The sequence below is a fragment of the Larus michahellis genome, chromosome 4 (assembly GCF_964199755.1).
Source record: "Larus michahellis chromosome 4, bLarMic1.1, whole genome shotgun sequence".
NCBI lineage: Eukaryota > Metazoa > Chordata > Aves > Charadriiformes > Laridae > Larus > Larus michahellis.
The window spans coordinates 29,345,154-29,360,252 of record NC_133899.1 but is presented as its reverse complement, the minus strand read 5'-3'; the positions used below and the strand labels follow the sequence as shown (position 1 = coordinate 29,360,252).

The 15,099-nt window shown below is 46.4% G+C and overlaps 1 protein-coding gene across 1 annotated transcript in view; it reads right to left on the bottom strand.

Moving 5' to 3' along the window:
- PRKCH (protein kinase C eta) overlaps positions 1-12,826 on the bottom strand; it is a 118,158-nt gene extending 105,332 nt beyond the window's left edge. Inside the window, exon 1 of the mRNA XM_074583707.1 lies at positions 12,326-12,826. Coding sequence (XP_074439808.1) covers positions 12,326-12,685 — 360 coding nt within the window. The 5' untranslated portion in view covers positions 12,686-12,826. The remainder of the gene's footprint in view (positions 1-12,325) is intronic.
- Between the last annotated feature and the right edge of the window lie 2,273 nt (positions 12,827-15,099).

Here is a 15,099-nt window from a genome sequence, read left to right as displayed (position 1 = left end):
TACTCTTTTCTCACCTAACATTTACATTCAAAACAGGAACAGGCGCTTCCAAAATGTTACTAAAATAAGAAGTGGCATTGCTTGAAAACAATAAGTACTGCATATCCATTGCTGAGGCAAGTCTCTTTGCAGTAAGCTTGTTTATATATAGAAATAAATCCACTGACCTCGTATTAATCACAAACACTCCTTTCTCTATGACAAAGGGAAATGACAAACTTGCAAGGACACACCAGAAACCTTCTGAGATTGCATCCACATAAGCCAAAACATGTGATGACTTGAACGATCATTGCTTCTCTTTGAAGAAATACACCCAGACCCTACAATTTTATTCTTGACAAAAATCAGAAGATTGCAATTCTAAGATGAACCACTGATGATTTTGGATATCGTTTCAATTCTCCATTTTAAGGTTCTTCTAAAATTCCAGCGTTCCAAAGTACCTAATTCTAAGAGTTTTACCCAACAAAGCAGTAACCAGAGGGAACACAACCAGTCAAAGGGATTTCTCCTCGTTACACACAGTGCTAAGCGAGAACTGAAATGAGTGTGCGTTGTGTCCTGTCTGCCCCACAACACGCATGCATTCACAGGCATTTCTACACCGCAGGTATTAACACTCTCTGCACTCCTGCAGATGTGCAGCCACACACAGCAACCGCTGACCCAAGACAAGCTAAAAAACGCGGCTTTCAACGCCCCTTTGGTGAAGCTTAGCTAACACCAGAATGGGGTTTTGTACACGTCCAACGGTGGTTGCAGTTAACTGCTGGGAAGAGCATAGCGTTGATTACGAACTGATAAATCATTAGCCAAGTTCTTCAGTAGACACAAAATAAAGAGAAAAGCCATTGTGGTAACCAGCACTGATCAAAAGGAGATTACTGTCCCCAGCCCCCCTGAAGCTTCCCCCCTGCCTTTCTTCCGGACGTCACCTTTTCACACGACTCCAAAACCACAGCTCACAGCCCACCACATTAACGCACTTGGCCTTTGACTGAAGTCTTATTTAGCAAGCTCGGCTGTGAAATGGGGTAGGTAAGAAGCAGAGACACAAACAGGAAGCAGTCTACCTCCCCTGATGCACAACGACTGCGCATGGGGCAGAGGAGGACAAAAAACCCACTGGGTATCCTCCCAGACCTGCCCTGTGCAAACTGCCAGAGCTCACAAGCCACAGGTCTGCTGAAAAACTGCTCCATCATGGTTAAACACAAACCCCACTCCTAGTCTGGAAGACTTTGTAAGCATTCACCCAGATGAAAAGGGTTTCATCCACACTAGCACATGAATATATTTTTGTCTACAAGGGGCTGAAAACCATTCTGTGAGGATGCGCAGCATAGCCTGAATTTTTGATGCTTTATTCCTGAGCCTGCCAGACACTCCAGAATCCAAGAGTTTGCTCTCCTTTTCAATACTGTCACCCCAAGATGATGACAAGCCCCAGGGTAGCTAGAACATGCTCCTTTCTTGGACATGAGCACAATGAACTTGATGCTTTCCTCAGCTCACGCCAAAAACCATTCAGCAAGATTTTGCAAAGGAAAGCGAAACACTTTCCTTCCTAGAATCAAGCACATGGGAAAAAACTTTTTCATCTTTTTTGGCAAGACAGGCTAAATGTTACTTGAGCTAATTATTGGAAAATGTGGTCAAAATGAGATACTATCATTAAGTACTGGTGGGGTTATTATAATAGGGGCTAATTTTTGAGAGGAAGATGGGTTATCCTAGCAGAAGATGGGTTATCCTGGGTTTCTACCCAGTTTTGCTCCACTTCAAACCAAGAACGACTTAGTTGCTTGTATAGTAGCTACTAAACCACCACAATCACATCCCACTATGGTAGGGAAGACTTAATGAACCAGCATTTTTTTCTTAGCATGGGTCTGTAAGCTGCCACATGAGTCCCTGGCAGAAACAAGACGCTGAAACTTCTAAGAAAGGATACTGACTGCAGGGTCATTTCCAACAATCTCCATTAAGTCACCCTCCTTCCCAAGCCAGTCTTGTGAGGAATTCTTGTGGGAGTACCCAAAGCTCCTACACTGGACTTTTTACTGTTATTAAGTAAACAGATAATAAAGTGATAGGTGTGGGGCTCCATCTTGCAAACTGATTACCAACAGCAATACTCCCACTAAGCCCTGTTAGGAGATGGAGGATCACCCTACACATTTGACACCCACTATAGCTTTTGTATTAAATAGTGTGTTCCAGCTGAGTAGCTTTGACAAGAAATCCCACCATGGATTTGGACCGCAAAGGAACATTTTCCTCACATGGTTATATTTTCTTCCAGGCTCAGGAACAAACTGCCTTACAGAATAAATTTTCATTGAATAGATTAATGTTAGATGCTTCAGTCTGTGAATGACCTAGATAATAAACTCATTGCACAGAAGCCAATTCCTTCCCCTTTCTTAGGGCTCTATGAGCACTCGCTGTGCTTGATAAATAATGTACAACCCAGCCATCATTATAAACGCTTGTTGCATGCAAGAAGGAGGAAAGAAACATGTCCATCTCTTCTCCCAATTAGACCAGTGCAAAGCTGGCAGCATAACTCCATCGATGCCATTGGGAATCCACCGATGTAAACCCTGCAAGCAAACGCTGAGGCAAACACCAGGCTCCTACTCTGACGAAATCTCACAGAAAATGCAGGTAAACTTTTTAGAGTGATATTTTACAACCAGTAAGAAAGGAGGAAGACAACTTTCATGTTGATGTTATTAAAAATAGATGCCAGAAAGAAGTAAGCTGTGGAGACCATCTCATGGAGTGTGCCAGAGTTCACATGTGAAAGAAGGATAAGAATTGGGCTCCACCGCACGAGAGGTTTCTCCCTCTCTTCTTCAGATTTAAAGCATTTAAATCTGAAAAGAATTAAAGGATACGAGAGAGAAGAAAACATTCAGTAAATCAATCCTCAGATTTCACCGCTTTAGAACAACATATTTTCCCTCTGCTCTTCAGTCCTGGGGAAAAAAACAAAAAGCAATATGGCCTTGTTTACCAAGGAAAATAAATGCAGGACAAAGTAGGAATTCAAACAGGATAAGCTAGTTTTTCCTTAGTTGTTCTTGATTTAGACAACCTTCGTTATTCTGAAGGAGCTCAGCCGAGAATTGAATACATTTAGTACAGGATAAGCATGCTGACCAGTCTAGGTGGAGAGAGTCACCATAGAAATTAACTCGCAGGTAGACAAGCCAACTCCAGTGCTATCAGAGACAGCATTTATTTGCAACTATTTTGTCAGATAAATCACTCAGGAGTACAGACATCCCATGCTGATTTTTAGTGTCATAGTAAAACTGTTACCCTCTTTCCTATCCAGACAGTAGAGGCAGACAGCTCCAGCAAACTGACACAACCCTAAATGATCTTTCTGACAGTGCACGTCTCTCTCTGACTCATACCTACAGCACTTGGCATAGTTATGACTGGTCCCTGCTTGAACCTACTACAGCATCTATAAAACTGTGAATGACAGCAAATATTTTCTATCCAAAAACAATAAAAGGATTCCCAAACTAAGACTCTATTGCTCCTATAGGAGGTTTAAGATACTGAGGCAAGTGAAGATGTATATGAGGACTTTAATGTACAAGTGACAGCTTGCTTACATGACAGAGTAAAATTAAATTTACCCAAGAGAAAAACACAAAATTTAGTACTATGCTAAAATGGAGGGTAATGACAAAGACCTAAGAAAAAAATAAGAAACAAGCAAAGGCAAAACAGAAACCACAGAGCAAGCCAGAGAGAGGGCTAAAAACCAGAAGCGCTGTAGGAAGGTATGACCTGCTTTTTCAGACCAAATCGGACCAGCAGACAAGTCAAAATCTGGCCTCTGAGGACAACTGATACTAAAGACGCAAGACAAAGGCAGGAAAAACACCTCAGTGTTCAGATACGGAACTACCGTCTCAAACCTCTCCTCAGTCCCTAGATGCACATCGCCAGTATAATTCTTACTGCTAGGTGCAATGTCCTGGGACAGCACAGATACACCGCCTGTTTCTCACATCCTCTCCCTCACTGGTCTCCATCTGAGAGGTTACAGAGCTCTGCTGATCTGTCAAGTGATTTCACACTGCAAATGATTTTATCAGTTTTTTTTTTTTTTTTAAATGCACAGCAGACATGTAACACTCCTACACCAAATCACACATTCAGAAACGTCTTGCATGGATATATTCTCCTTCTCTCCTCCTTTTGACAGAAATATCTGTATTGCAATAAAAAGAAAAAAAAAAAAGTCAAAGGCCTACACAGCATTGTCATGTTGGTTAAAAAAATACAGTAAATAATGTACCTCTCATCTCACAAGCTGAAGTCAGCTGCCAAAGCTGCCCAACTTTTGTTTCTGTACCACTACTTCATCTGCTGTCTGTTCAACAGCAAGGAGACCTCTCCTGGAAGGAGTCTGGAGAGCTGCCACTGTATCACTGATACAAACACAATCAACTCACTCATGAAACTCAATACTTACGAAACTTGGCAGGCAATCACCAAGAAAAATTCTTTACGTAATGTCATCTACAGGTTCACACTCCCCTCCCTCCTCCCCTGCCAACATTTTTTTGTATTGACAAAGCTCATGGGTAACTACAGTCACAGCAGCACGCTCTTACTCCAGCGCCGGCTGCGCCAACCTGAAGGACAGGTCTACACTCTATAATGGAGCACAGGAATTCCCATCCAGCAACAAGGAGGGCCAGCAGACAAGCTGAAACCTTATCCCAGACCTGAAGTCCTAAACACCCTGTGTCTGTGCAGCACAGGGCTGCCACCCTTCCCCGGCTGGGCTTCACTGGTTTGCAGGGTGGCACTCAGAGGTAACCCTGGACATGACATCCCTCTGTCACACAGACAAGACACAGGCATCCCCTGTCTGCAGCGGATGCACCTCTCTGTCTTGAGGGCTGCATCCCTCCATCAGGACACGGATCACTGGTGGGCTAGAGAGCACGAGGCTTTCTGGAGATGCAGTGGGTCCCACCAGGAAGACAGTGGCCAAAAACAAGCTGGCGGCTCTTCTGTCCCCTGCCCCACATCTGTCCCCAAGCTGTCCCCTGCCCCACATCTGAGGAGCCCCAGGAAAGACCAAAGCAGGGAGCAGGACATCAGCCGGTAAAACTGCTCTGGCAGGCCCGTGGGATAGATCTTGTCATTGATTAGATGCCTCTGGTCTAGTGTAACAAGGGCACAAGGGCATACAAGGCCTTGCACAGGCAGTGAAAAAGCAATTTTTTCCATCACCTTGGGCCCAGCATAGACACTGAGACTTTAGCGCTGAATATCAGAGCACCAGAAATGCCGAGGAACAGCAATGGTTGCTCTCACACAGCATCACGCTAACGCAACAAAACCTGGCTTACATCTGTTCATGGTTCTGGCTTTTAAAATAAAGCACGATGGTTTCCTCAGCAGTTTACTTCCCTGAGCGACAAGAACATAACATGATATCAAAGAATTAAAAAAAAAAAAAATAATCTCATTGGCATTGCAGAAATTTAAGTTGTTTGTCTGGCTTACCCTAAGTGGCTTAGCAACATTAATTGGACGCTTCAGGATGCACTTTGTTTTAGACATACATTTGCTATCTTTGATATAATTATAAAGCAAGTCTTTCCCTCGCAGCCAGCCAGGGCTTCTTGTACCAGCACAACCGAGGTCAACAACTGCCTGGTGAGCTCCACCAGGACATGACTCCGGCCTGGTTCACTGCACGGCCCCACAAATAATGCAGGAGTGGAATAAGCAATTAGAACAAAGATTGCTCACTGTCTCCAGAAGAAATTAAGTCTGCAGCATGGTTTGACATATATTAACAGCGTGCCTAAATAGGCTGAGATTTGGGAGGCAGGAAGGCGCGATGCCTGATCCAGAATCCTTTACAAAGGCTGTCAGCAGCTCGTTTCACTTGGTAACTCTTCTGTTCGTCTTTTTCTCCATGGTTACGCAAAAGGTCCCCCATTTCTTGATTGTATTAGCAAAGCACAATAGCTACAATCAAGCCTAAACCATCAAATGAGCTTTAATAGTTTCCAAAGAAAGGGTGGGAGTCTTATTCACTTCATTAAGGGATATGCTTTCATATTGAATTACACTGTAAATCAGTAGACTTTCTAATGGCATTTCAATAGCTTAAACGGCCCCCTTGACAATCTTTTCTGTGGGTTTTATTGCCTATAAGCTCAAAATGGCTAGAAACCAAATCACTACTCAGAAAATACTCCAAACAGAAAGCCTCAGACAGCCTGGATGAAATGCATTTTTACAGAAAGACCTGCGGTAAAAGCTGAATGTAAAACATGAACAGAGTGAGGTGAGGCCCACGGTGCACAGAGAGCGGGGCTGGGGACAGAGCTTCCTGGGGTGCTGGGCTCACTTGTGCTGCGGTCACCCCGCTGGCCCCTTCCTCCTCCTCCTCCTCCTCTGCACATAGCCTCTCCAAAAAGAGCAACCCCAGGGCTGAGGGCCCAGGTCCGCAAACACCCTCAGAGCTGCTTCTGCCATGGCTAACGCTGCTGAAGGAGACATGGCCATCAGCCTTCAGCCTGCCCCACTCCCTCTAACCAGAGTTCGCAAGTAATTCAGTGGCAACACCACCAGCTGAGCATAGAAAGCTAACCCCAGCAAAGTCAGCTCTGCACCCCAGCAACCACATTAGCATGGGCTTCGACAAACAACTCCAGAAAACCTCGTGTGACTACGAGCTGGGGCCTCTCCCAGCCGCCCACTCCACCCCACACCGAGAAGCTGCCACCAAGCTGGAGAGCCGAAGCAGGCTAACAAGCCAACTGTGTAGGGAGCAGACCAGGCTCCAGCTGGAAACCTACATGCCCACCATGCTGTGGAGCCAGAGGGGTCGGCTACCTTTCAGTAAGGTTTGGGTTGAACTTTCGGCTCTGCGGCTGCTCCCAGGCAGGGAAAGCGACATGGTGATGCTTGCACAGCCTATCCCAGCCAAATTGCGCTGGGTGGGTAAATGTGCTCCTCTCCCGCACACCTCTCCAGCATTCCCAGAGCCCTTCCCAACTCCGGCAGCATCAAAGCGACAGTTCTCAAGACATAGCTGTGGAAAAACTAAGGAACGCACTAGAAAGCTGGTACCACAGCAGGACCAGTCACCCAGTGGCATGAAGGACAGCCAAACTCATCTCCTGCTGTACCCAGTTCGAAGCCAGGGCATGAACTCCAATCCCACAGACCCCTACTGGCATCTCAGTGGCTGTGACCACTGGAAACTGGCTCTTCTCAAGCTTTGATCAAATCTTTCCAGACTAACACACTCTTAAGCAAAATGCCTATGTTCTCCAAGGATAATCACAGTTGCCAGACACGCAATCTACTGGGGAGGAGCTCGTGGACGAGCGAGAAATAGGACTCCTAACCAGCTCACCTTCTGATGCTGAAACAGGGCAGTAAGCATGCAGCTCTTAGTGACACAGTCAGCTCTAGTCATTCTCATCTGCCTTGATTAGTAAAACTGTTATTAGCATCACACATCCCAGGATTATCTAATACTTGACCAATAGCAATGTTTTTTTCCTTTATTTATTACAGCCTTTGTTCTAGGCTGCAGGGCACTCTCAGGTAGCCTTGGTGCATGGGACTCTGCTGGCATTTTGAAGGGTTTGTTTGTAGGGCCAAAAGGACAATTGTATGCTAAAGGAAAGAAACAGAAGCCAAAGTTCTGGTGGCTTCACAAACCATTTTCCCTTCTGCAGTGAGTGTTTCCCTCCACTATTCCCATTCAACATCATAACTGCATATCAGTAATAATAATTACAGAAACAACTTAAAACTTACCAAGAAATAGCAAAGGAGCTTACTCAAGCCTAGCCTGCAATTAGTGTGCAGCATGACTTCATACAGACCGGAGATCTGCACTATGTACATGCTTGTCATGTGCATGGAAACAGAAGTCATATGGACAGACTGCTATTGCTCTTAATCTCAGCTTCACACTGACCTACGGAAGGAGATACCATTTAGTCCCGCTCTACAAGCTGCAGTCCATCTCTACAGGTGGGCACAGGCTGATGCAGACACAAAATACCGCATCACAAAATCCTCCGGCAACAGCTGTGAAGTATTTTTGGCTTCCTGATGTAAGTTTTGCCCACCTGGAGAACACTCTGCAGTGAAGTGGAGTCAAAGCAAGAAGCAACCAGATCGTATTTGACTTGACCTGCAGCACCCTGGCTCTCTGCCAGGGTCACGATGCTCTGGGGAAGACGTTGTATTCTCCTTTAACTCTTCAGCTTAATGTTCAGTAAATACAATTGCATATAAACGTGGGTAAAACACAATTCTTATTGCCTTAAGAAAAAAAAAATCATAAGAAACAAGCAAAAGAGCTCAAGTTAAGGAGTGCACGAGTATTACTTGTCTTAATCTCTTCCTGCACACATGAGCAAATGGTAACAAACTCATCAGGAAGTTGCGATTGGCTCATTAATCTTATGGTCCATCTGTTATCTAGTTTCCTTCAGTATACTTTGATAACTTGCTACTTCAAGATCAAGGTTTAATTTTAACTCCTTGTTAAAGTTCTAGAAATTTTGACATCCCTACCCAGGGACTAACAACTTTTACAATCGTAATTAAATCATTCCCTAGTAACAATGCAATTCAGTACCTGTAAATAGTGTTTATCCAAGCTTAAAAATTACTTCAGGTACTACCTAAAACTCATAGGAATAATCCTATGTATTGTAAACATCTCGCCTTTCAGTTACAACTCAGTACTCAAAATTATTTATGTTGCTTCACTGACACGTGACTGCTTCCTATACTGCACTCAGAGACAGTTAAAGAGGTGAGATACTACCTTTTAAAGCTGTATATGCCAAGCAAAAAGGTCTTAGCACTTGCTAGTGCAAAATTAAATGCTTTAAAAGACAAGTTTCAACCCTGATGTAAGACATAACAGCTTTCGGAGAGCAGCCAGCTTAATTCTTTACTGGGTTGCACCTGGCAGGGTCATGCACACCTGTGTAAAATGCTACCATTCAGGTTTGCACAATTTCACACCCACACAGGAAAATGCCTACCAGAAAGAACATCGTACCGGAGAGATCGCTCCCGGTTTTAACTACATTAAAGCACGCTGAAGGCAAGATGGCATTTAATTGACAGTATTAACAAAAATTACTGCTCTGCAACTTGACAAGTAAATATAAGAAATGGGAAACAGAGAGAAGGATGTTGAAGTTAATAAGCTTTTACAGATTTAATCTGTGTAAAATTAGTCAAATCTATTTAACAACTAATACGCAAATTAAAAAATATCCAGACCATGCTAATGTGTTTACTAAAAGGACTTCAGAAAACAATCAAAATGGTTAGAAGAAAAAGGGCCAGTTTTGAAGAGTCTCTGGAACGTGGATTTAAATGCAAAACAGGAACAGAGAACTCTGTTCCAGTACCCAGTGGGATGACTCAGGTGTATAAGCATTACTGATGAGACAGTTCATGTCCATACACTTACTCATCTGCATAAGTGTTTGGGGTCATAATTGCAGTGATGTACCTGCAAGTCACCTGGGAAGCACCAAGGCTTACACGCCAACTGCTCCTACTCATCCCTTGCCGACACTTCCTACAATTCTCACAAGAGGCAGTGACCAATGTTACAACTAATCACTTTTTTTTTTTTTCCCCAGCAGGAGAAAATCGACATTTATAAACAGAGTATCACAAGCCTGAGAGCTCACACGAAAACCTTCAGGCCAGCACGCGAGCTGAGGGACTGTCCCAGGTAATTCCCGGCAGCTCAGCTCTCCAGAGGAGACCTCTCAGGGAGCAAAGGCAGCCAGCTGCCCTGTCCTATTTTGCTGTTGTCAATCCAAGGAACATTTGGAGTTTACCAATAGATTGCTGTCCTTGCCTCTGAAAAGTGAGCACAAGAAATTATATTTCAAATCAAAATGAAAAACCTACACAGCCAAATAATTATAAGCTACATTACGTTAAACGTTGAGGATTCACCAATTTTCCCTTCATTCCATTCACTTGCCTATACATACTTTTGATTTGGGGATGGAAAAAGGGCATTATGAAGTATTTCAGGGTGGAGGTGTTGCAGATCATCTACAAATCCCTTGTGGTGTCTTGTATCGTGCCAGCAGTTCATGGACCTTGGGTTAGTATGATTACAAAAAAACCCTTATGATTACAAAAAACCCCGTGACAGCCTTGCTGGATTTATCAAGACATATTAAATTATCAGGGCAAGATGCTGTTCCCTGTCATCATGTGATCCTGGCTGCACGCTATGGGAGATGCTAACAAAGCAAGTCAAAAGGGAGGGGAGAGGAGAAAGGGAACAGAAGATGACCGCTTGCTCACTCCCCACTAAACTCACCCCAGTTGTAATTTTTAGACATTAACTGAAAAGAAGAGCAACCGCTCTTAGCCTCTGTCTACATGCACAGAAATAACATCAGTTTACATCAGTCTACTTAAAAAACTCGCTGATTTCCCACTCCATTGCACTCATCAACTCACAGGTACAGGCGTTCACAAAACACGTGCCTATCCAGCAGGGTTAAGAAACTTTTCCCTCACCAAAGACCAAACAAGCATTTCAGGCCACAGATTGCATCTGTCCTAAAAATCAGCACTGCAGGATGGATGAAGCGAAAGAAACAGTGGGCGCCTGGACATGCATGCATCCACAACGGAGGCAATATTATTACAGATATTTCAGTAACGTAAATAAGGCCACCACCTTTGCAACAGAGCAGTCCAATCCCATGTGTAGCCAGACCCAGCGCGAGTGGGACGCCAGGCTCCCAAGAGGATAGGGCCTCTTCCAACAGCAAAGAGGAAACACCCCCAGCAAACCAAACATGAAGAAAACCCTCAAAACCACAGCTCTCTATCCTGAGCTCCCTCCTTTTCCCTGGCCCACAGGGGTCCGTTCTGTATTTAAAACTGCTTTACCACAAATCCCCAGTGCAGTTTCTCTCCAGCAGCACGACTAGCCTGGGAAGCTGGGTACGCACCATGCGGCAAAGCCCCGTGAACTCTGCTCTGGCCATGCTGTCAGGAGCAATACCTGAGCTAACGTGTTTGAGGCTAGCTTGGATTCCTCTGCCCAACACAAACAGTGACTGTCTGAGAGAGACCATCTCTACTGCATGAGCTTTGAGCCTATCCATAGGATACTTAAGTAGACCATAAGAAGAAAAAAAAATAATAGTACCAATACACCTATTAATCAATCCTGCAATGGGTATGTCCCTGTAATCACCCCAGAGGTGTAGCATCACACCTCAGCCATAGACACTGGCTGAGAACAGAACGCACCAGCATTCTCCCCAACGATACAATCGAGATGCCTATCTGTTCTCTACGGTGTCAGCTCTTTCCTCCACGTCTGATTTTATTGTGGTGGTTACCTGACCACATGTGCTGAACTTCCTGCACTCAAAAAGTTAATACCTATCTTAAACCTCGGAAATTCTCAGCTCTTCTGCACCTTCTTTACTCAGAAGAAATACCCTTTTTTTTTTTTTCCTATCTTTTTTAACCTAACACTTAGAAGCAAACTACTGTCTGGATCAATACAGTCACTCCCTCCTCCTTTACAGTACTGGAAGCAAAGGCACAACTTCAGAGCCTGTACTATTCCTTTCACTTACCCTTAGGAATAAGACATAAATGAGGTCCTCTAGGCCGGATAAAAGTGACATCTACTTGGAAATAACCCAGAATTATCTGTAAGTGAAATTGTGTTCAACCAGCACAGTGGTGTACATAATGGACACAAGACTAGTCCTGCCATTCTGTTAAGAAGTCAAAAGAAATTCACATGCACACATCAAACAATTGTGCAAGCATGTGTAGATCTGAGCAGAAATACATCCAACCCCAGGTACGCAAGTATGTCTCTGTGCACTAAGAAAAAGAAGGAAGATGCATGACAGTGTGAGTCTGCAGGTGTACTTTGCTGGTTATGTATTACAAGTCCTCTCCCTGCTAGTCTACAAAGAGGAGAGGTTCACAGCCTTTAGCTACAGGGTCTTGACCCTCAAGCTACAACAGCTGAGGCTTTTTATTCTTAGGGTCCCAAAATGCATCAGCTGAAATAGCAGTCTAAGCAAATCTAAAGCACAGGGGCACAGATGCATGGATGTATACCTGCGTAAAAGGCAGGCACACACACCAGGCTGCGTGCATCTGCAGCACAGGCATGCAAGGACAAGCCCCAGCTCTACAAGTACCCCTCGAGCGCCTTCATTCATTCAGAGGGGAGCCCAGCTTCAGCTTCTTCCTTGAGCTCTCTACTCACCCAGCCCTCGAAGCTGTCGTTGGGGCCTGTGGAGCGCAAGAGGTCCTGGAAGTGCAAGGTGCAGTTGGCCACAAAGTCATCGTAGCCGATGGGAGTGTCGTGGAAGACGGACAGCTCGATCTGATGGCCGTCGGTAACCGTGGCGGAGAACTCCTCGTTGTAGGTGGGTTTGTTGGTCTTCTGCTTGGTGCTGGTCTGCCCAACCCGCACCTGGTCCACGCTGACGGTGACATAAGGGTCCAAGAGCTGGTAGCCCTTGCGGAAGAGCGAGTGCCGGAGGGACCAGCGGGTGGGCTGCAGGCCCACCGCCTCCCCAATCCGCACCTTCAGGTACCCGTTGAACTTCATGGCTCCGGACATGGCCTCCCTCCGGGGCGCCCGGCAGCCCGGAGGAGAGTCGGACCCCTCTCCCGCGGAGCCGGGCCGGCAGCCAGCCCCGCCGCGCCTCCTCAAGGGGCCGGGCGGCGGCGGCGCGCCCGCCCCCGGGCCATGCCGGGGCCCCGGAACCGCCGCTCCCCCCCCAGCCCCCGCCGCGCACCGCCCACCTCCCGCGGCAGCGGGCAGCCGCTCCGCCGCCCAGCCCGGGCCTCTGCTGCTGAGGGGGAGCGGCGCGGCGCGGCTCGGCTCAGCCCGGCGCGGCGGGGAACACCTGGGGCGTGGGACGGCGCCGGGCGGGGAGGAGCCGCGAACCAGCGGCGCGAGGGCGGGCCTGGGGTGGGGAGCGGGCGGGACGTCTCGGTCCGGCCCGGCCCGGCCCGATCGCGGCGGTGCCAGGCGGCGCCCCGCGCCGTTAGCACAGGTGCGGCCGGCAGCAGCCGGGAGCCCCAGAGCGAGGGGGAGCCCCAGAGCGAGGGGGAGCCGCCGGCCGGGCCGCGAGAAGCGCGGCGGGGACAGCAACGGCAGCGCCGGGCTCCCTGCGCGGGGGGACCGAGCGCCTCTCCCCGCAAATGCAGGGCGCGGCCCCCCGCGGGTCTCCCAAACACCCCCCGGCTGCCGCAGCCCCTTCCCGCCCCGCTTCACATCGGTGTCGGTGTCACAGCCGCCCGGGGAGAGGAGCGAAGCAGCGCAGCGTTATCTCGGCTACTTTGTACCTTGTCTTTCGCAGCAGGCGTTGCACAGCGTCGCAGTGCTGGAGCTGCGCGTTGGACTCAGAACGTGTACAGAGAATATAAAGATGTGTTGATTTTGCTATCGAAAAGTTTATTGTTACAACTCTGCCGCTTGGGATTAATTGCATACGATTAACGTTCTTGGCACTCAGTGTGCAGGGTTTGTTTGGGGTGGATTTCTTTTGGTTTTTCATGGCACTTAATAAAGTCAGAATTTAAATACTTCTAATTACTTTCCAAAGTTCACAGTGAAATGGTGTGGGCTGGGTCAGGCAACAGTGAAATCCTGCTTTCCTGCTTATATTCTTTGGCCAACGTTGTCTGCATTAGGTTGCAAGCCCCGCAGCAGAAGATCTGGTCAGTTGAAGGTCCCCCACCACTGCCGCACAGTGCCAAGGCTGGCTGACAGCATGCAGCCTCTTGTGTGTGTGTGTTTATTTTGTTCTTTTCTTTTACTTTTCCAACCTCTTCCTCTCCCCTCAGCCCTTCATCTTTCACATTCTATCCATTCCCTAGCAGACTGCCTCTGGTTTCCCACCCCTCTTCCTCCTTGCCCTCCTTCCCACTCCCTTTTCTCCGTCCAGATGCACCACATTTTGCAGGAGCACCAAGCCAAGGCTCCTTCCAGCCTCAGACAGAGCAAGGCTCCTATTGCCTCCTCTGGAGAGAGCAGGTGGAACAGGTTCAGTAATGTGATTCCTCACGTGGAAGCAACAGTTCTGCCAGAAAAACTCGTAGACCCTTAAATCAGACTTTTGACAAGTCTCCTTGCAAGGCCTTAAAGTTCCTCAATTTATCACTATTAGCTGAAGATAAAAAGTGTTTAAGAATTTTTGAGCTTGGATAGGACAGGTCATCCTGGGGAGGAACACAGACTTAATCTTAGAAATTGCCAGTGTTCCTTCTGAAATGCATTTTAGCATTAGCTATGATCATTCTGGGTAGTTTTCTTTTCCCTACAGATATCCTGGTTTTAATCTTCATACCTTCTTGGATTCCTCCATGCCTCAGCAGCGAGCGGGTCAGAAATAAACATTTCTTTTATCAGCTGTATATCTGCTATCACTTTAATTTCTTGATTCAACACTGTTCTCTCATGACACCATAAAATAAAAAGAGCCCTTCATTTACCTTTTCAAGAGCATCGTTATTTGTCATTTTGCACTTTCATCACTTCTATCCTTCCTAATCATGAGCCGTCCCTTGGAGTCCACGTCAGGGCAGAACCCATTCTGACCATCATGGGCAATGCACAGTTTTTAGAAGATTTCACCGGGACTCTCTGTAATCACTACAGACGACTCCTAAAGGCAGCCTGAACTTTAAAGCACCCAGCATGAATGTCCACAAGATGAGGCTGAAGGCTTTATACAGGCTGGAGCACTCACTCTCTAAACTCCAAATCATCAAATGTAGATTCTACTTTGCTTAGAGGCTTTCAAAGAGTTCAGTGCAATAGCAATGAAGAATGTTGATTTAAAAAGAACGAATTTTGGTTTAGTGCAGCACGCCCAGTTTGCCTGTAAGTTTTTTGGTCTGGATCTATTTGCCTTATGGAAATTAAAACCTCTGTAGGCTCCCCCAACAGTGCAGATAAACCCTTTTGAGAAGGCTGAATATCAACTTGCATTCACAAGAACTCTTGGAGATAGTAGACTATAGTTA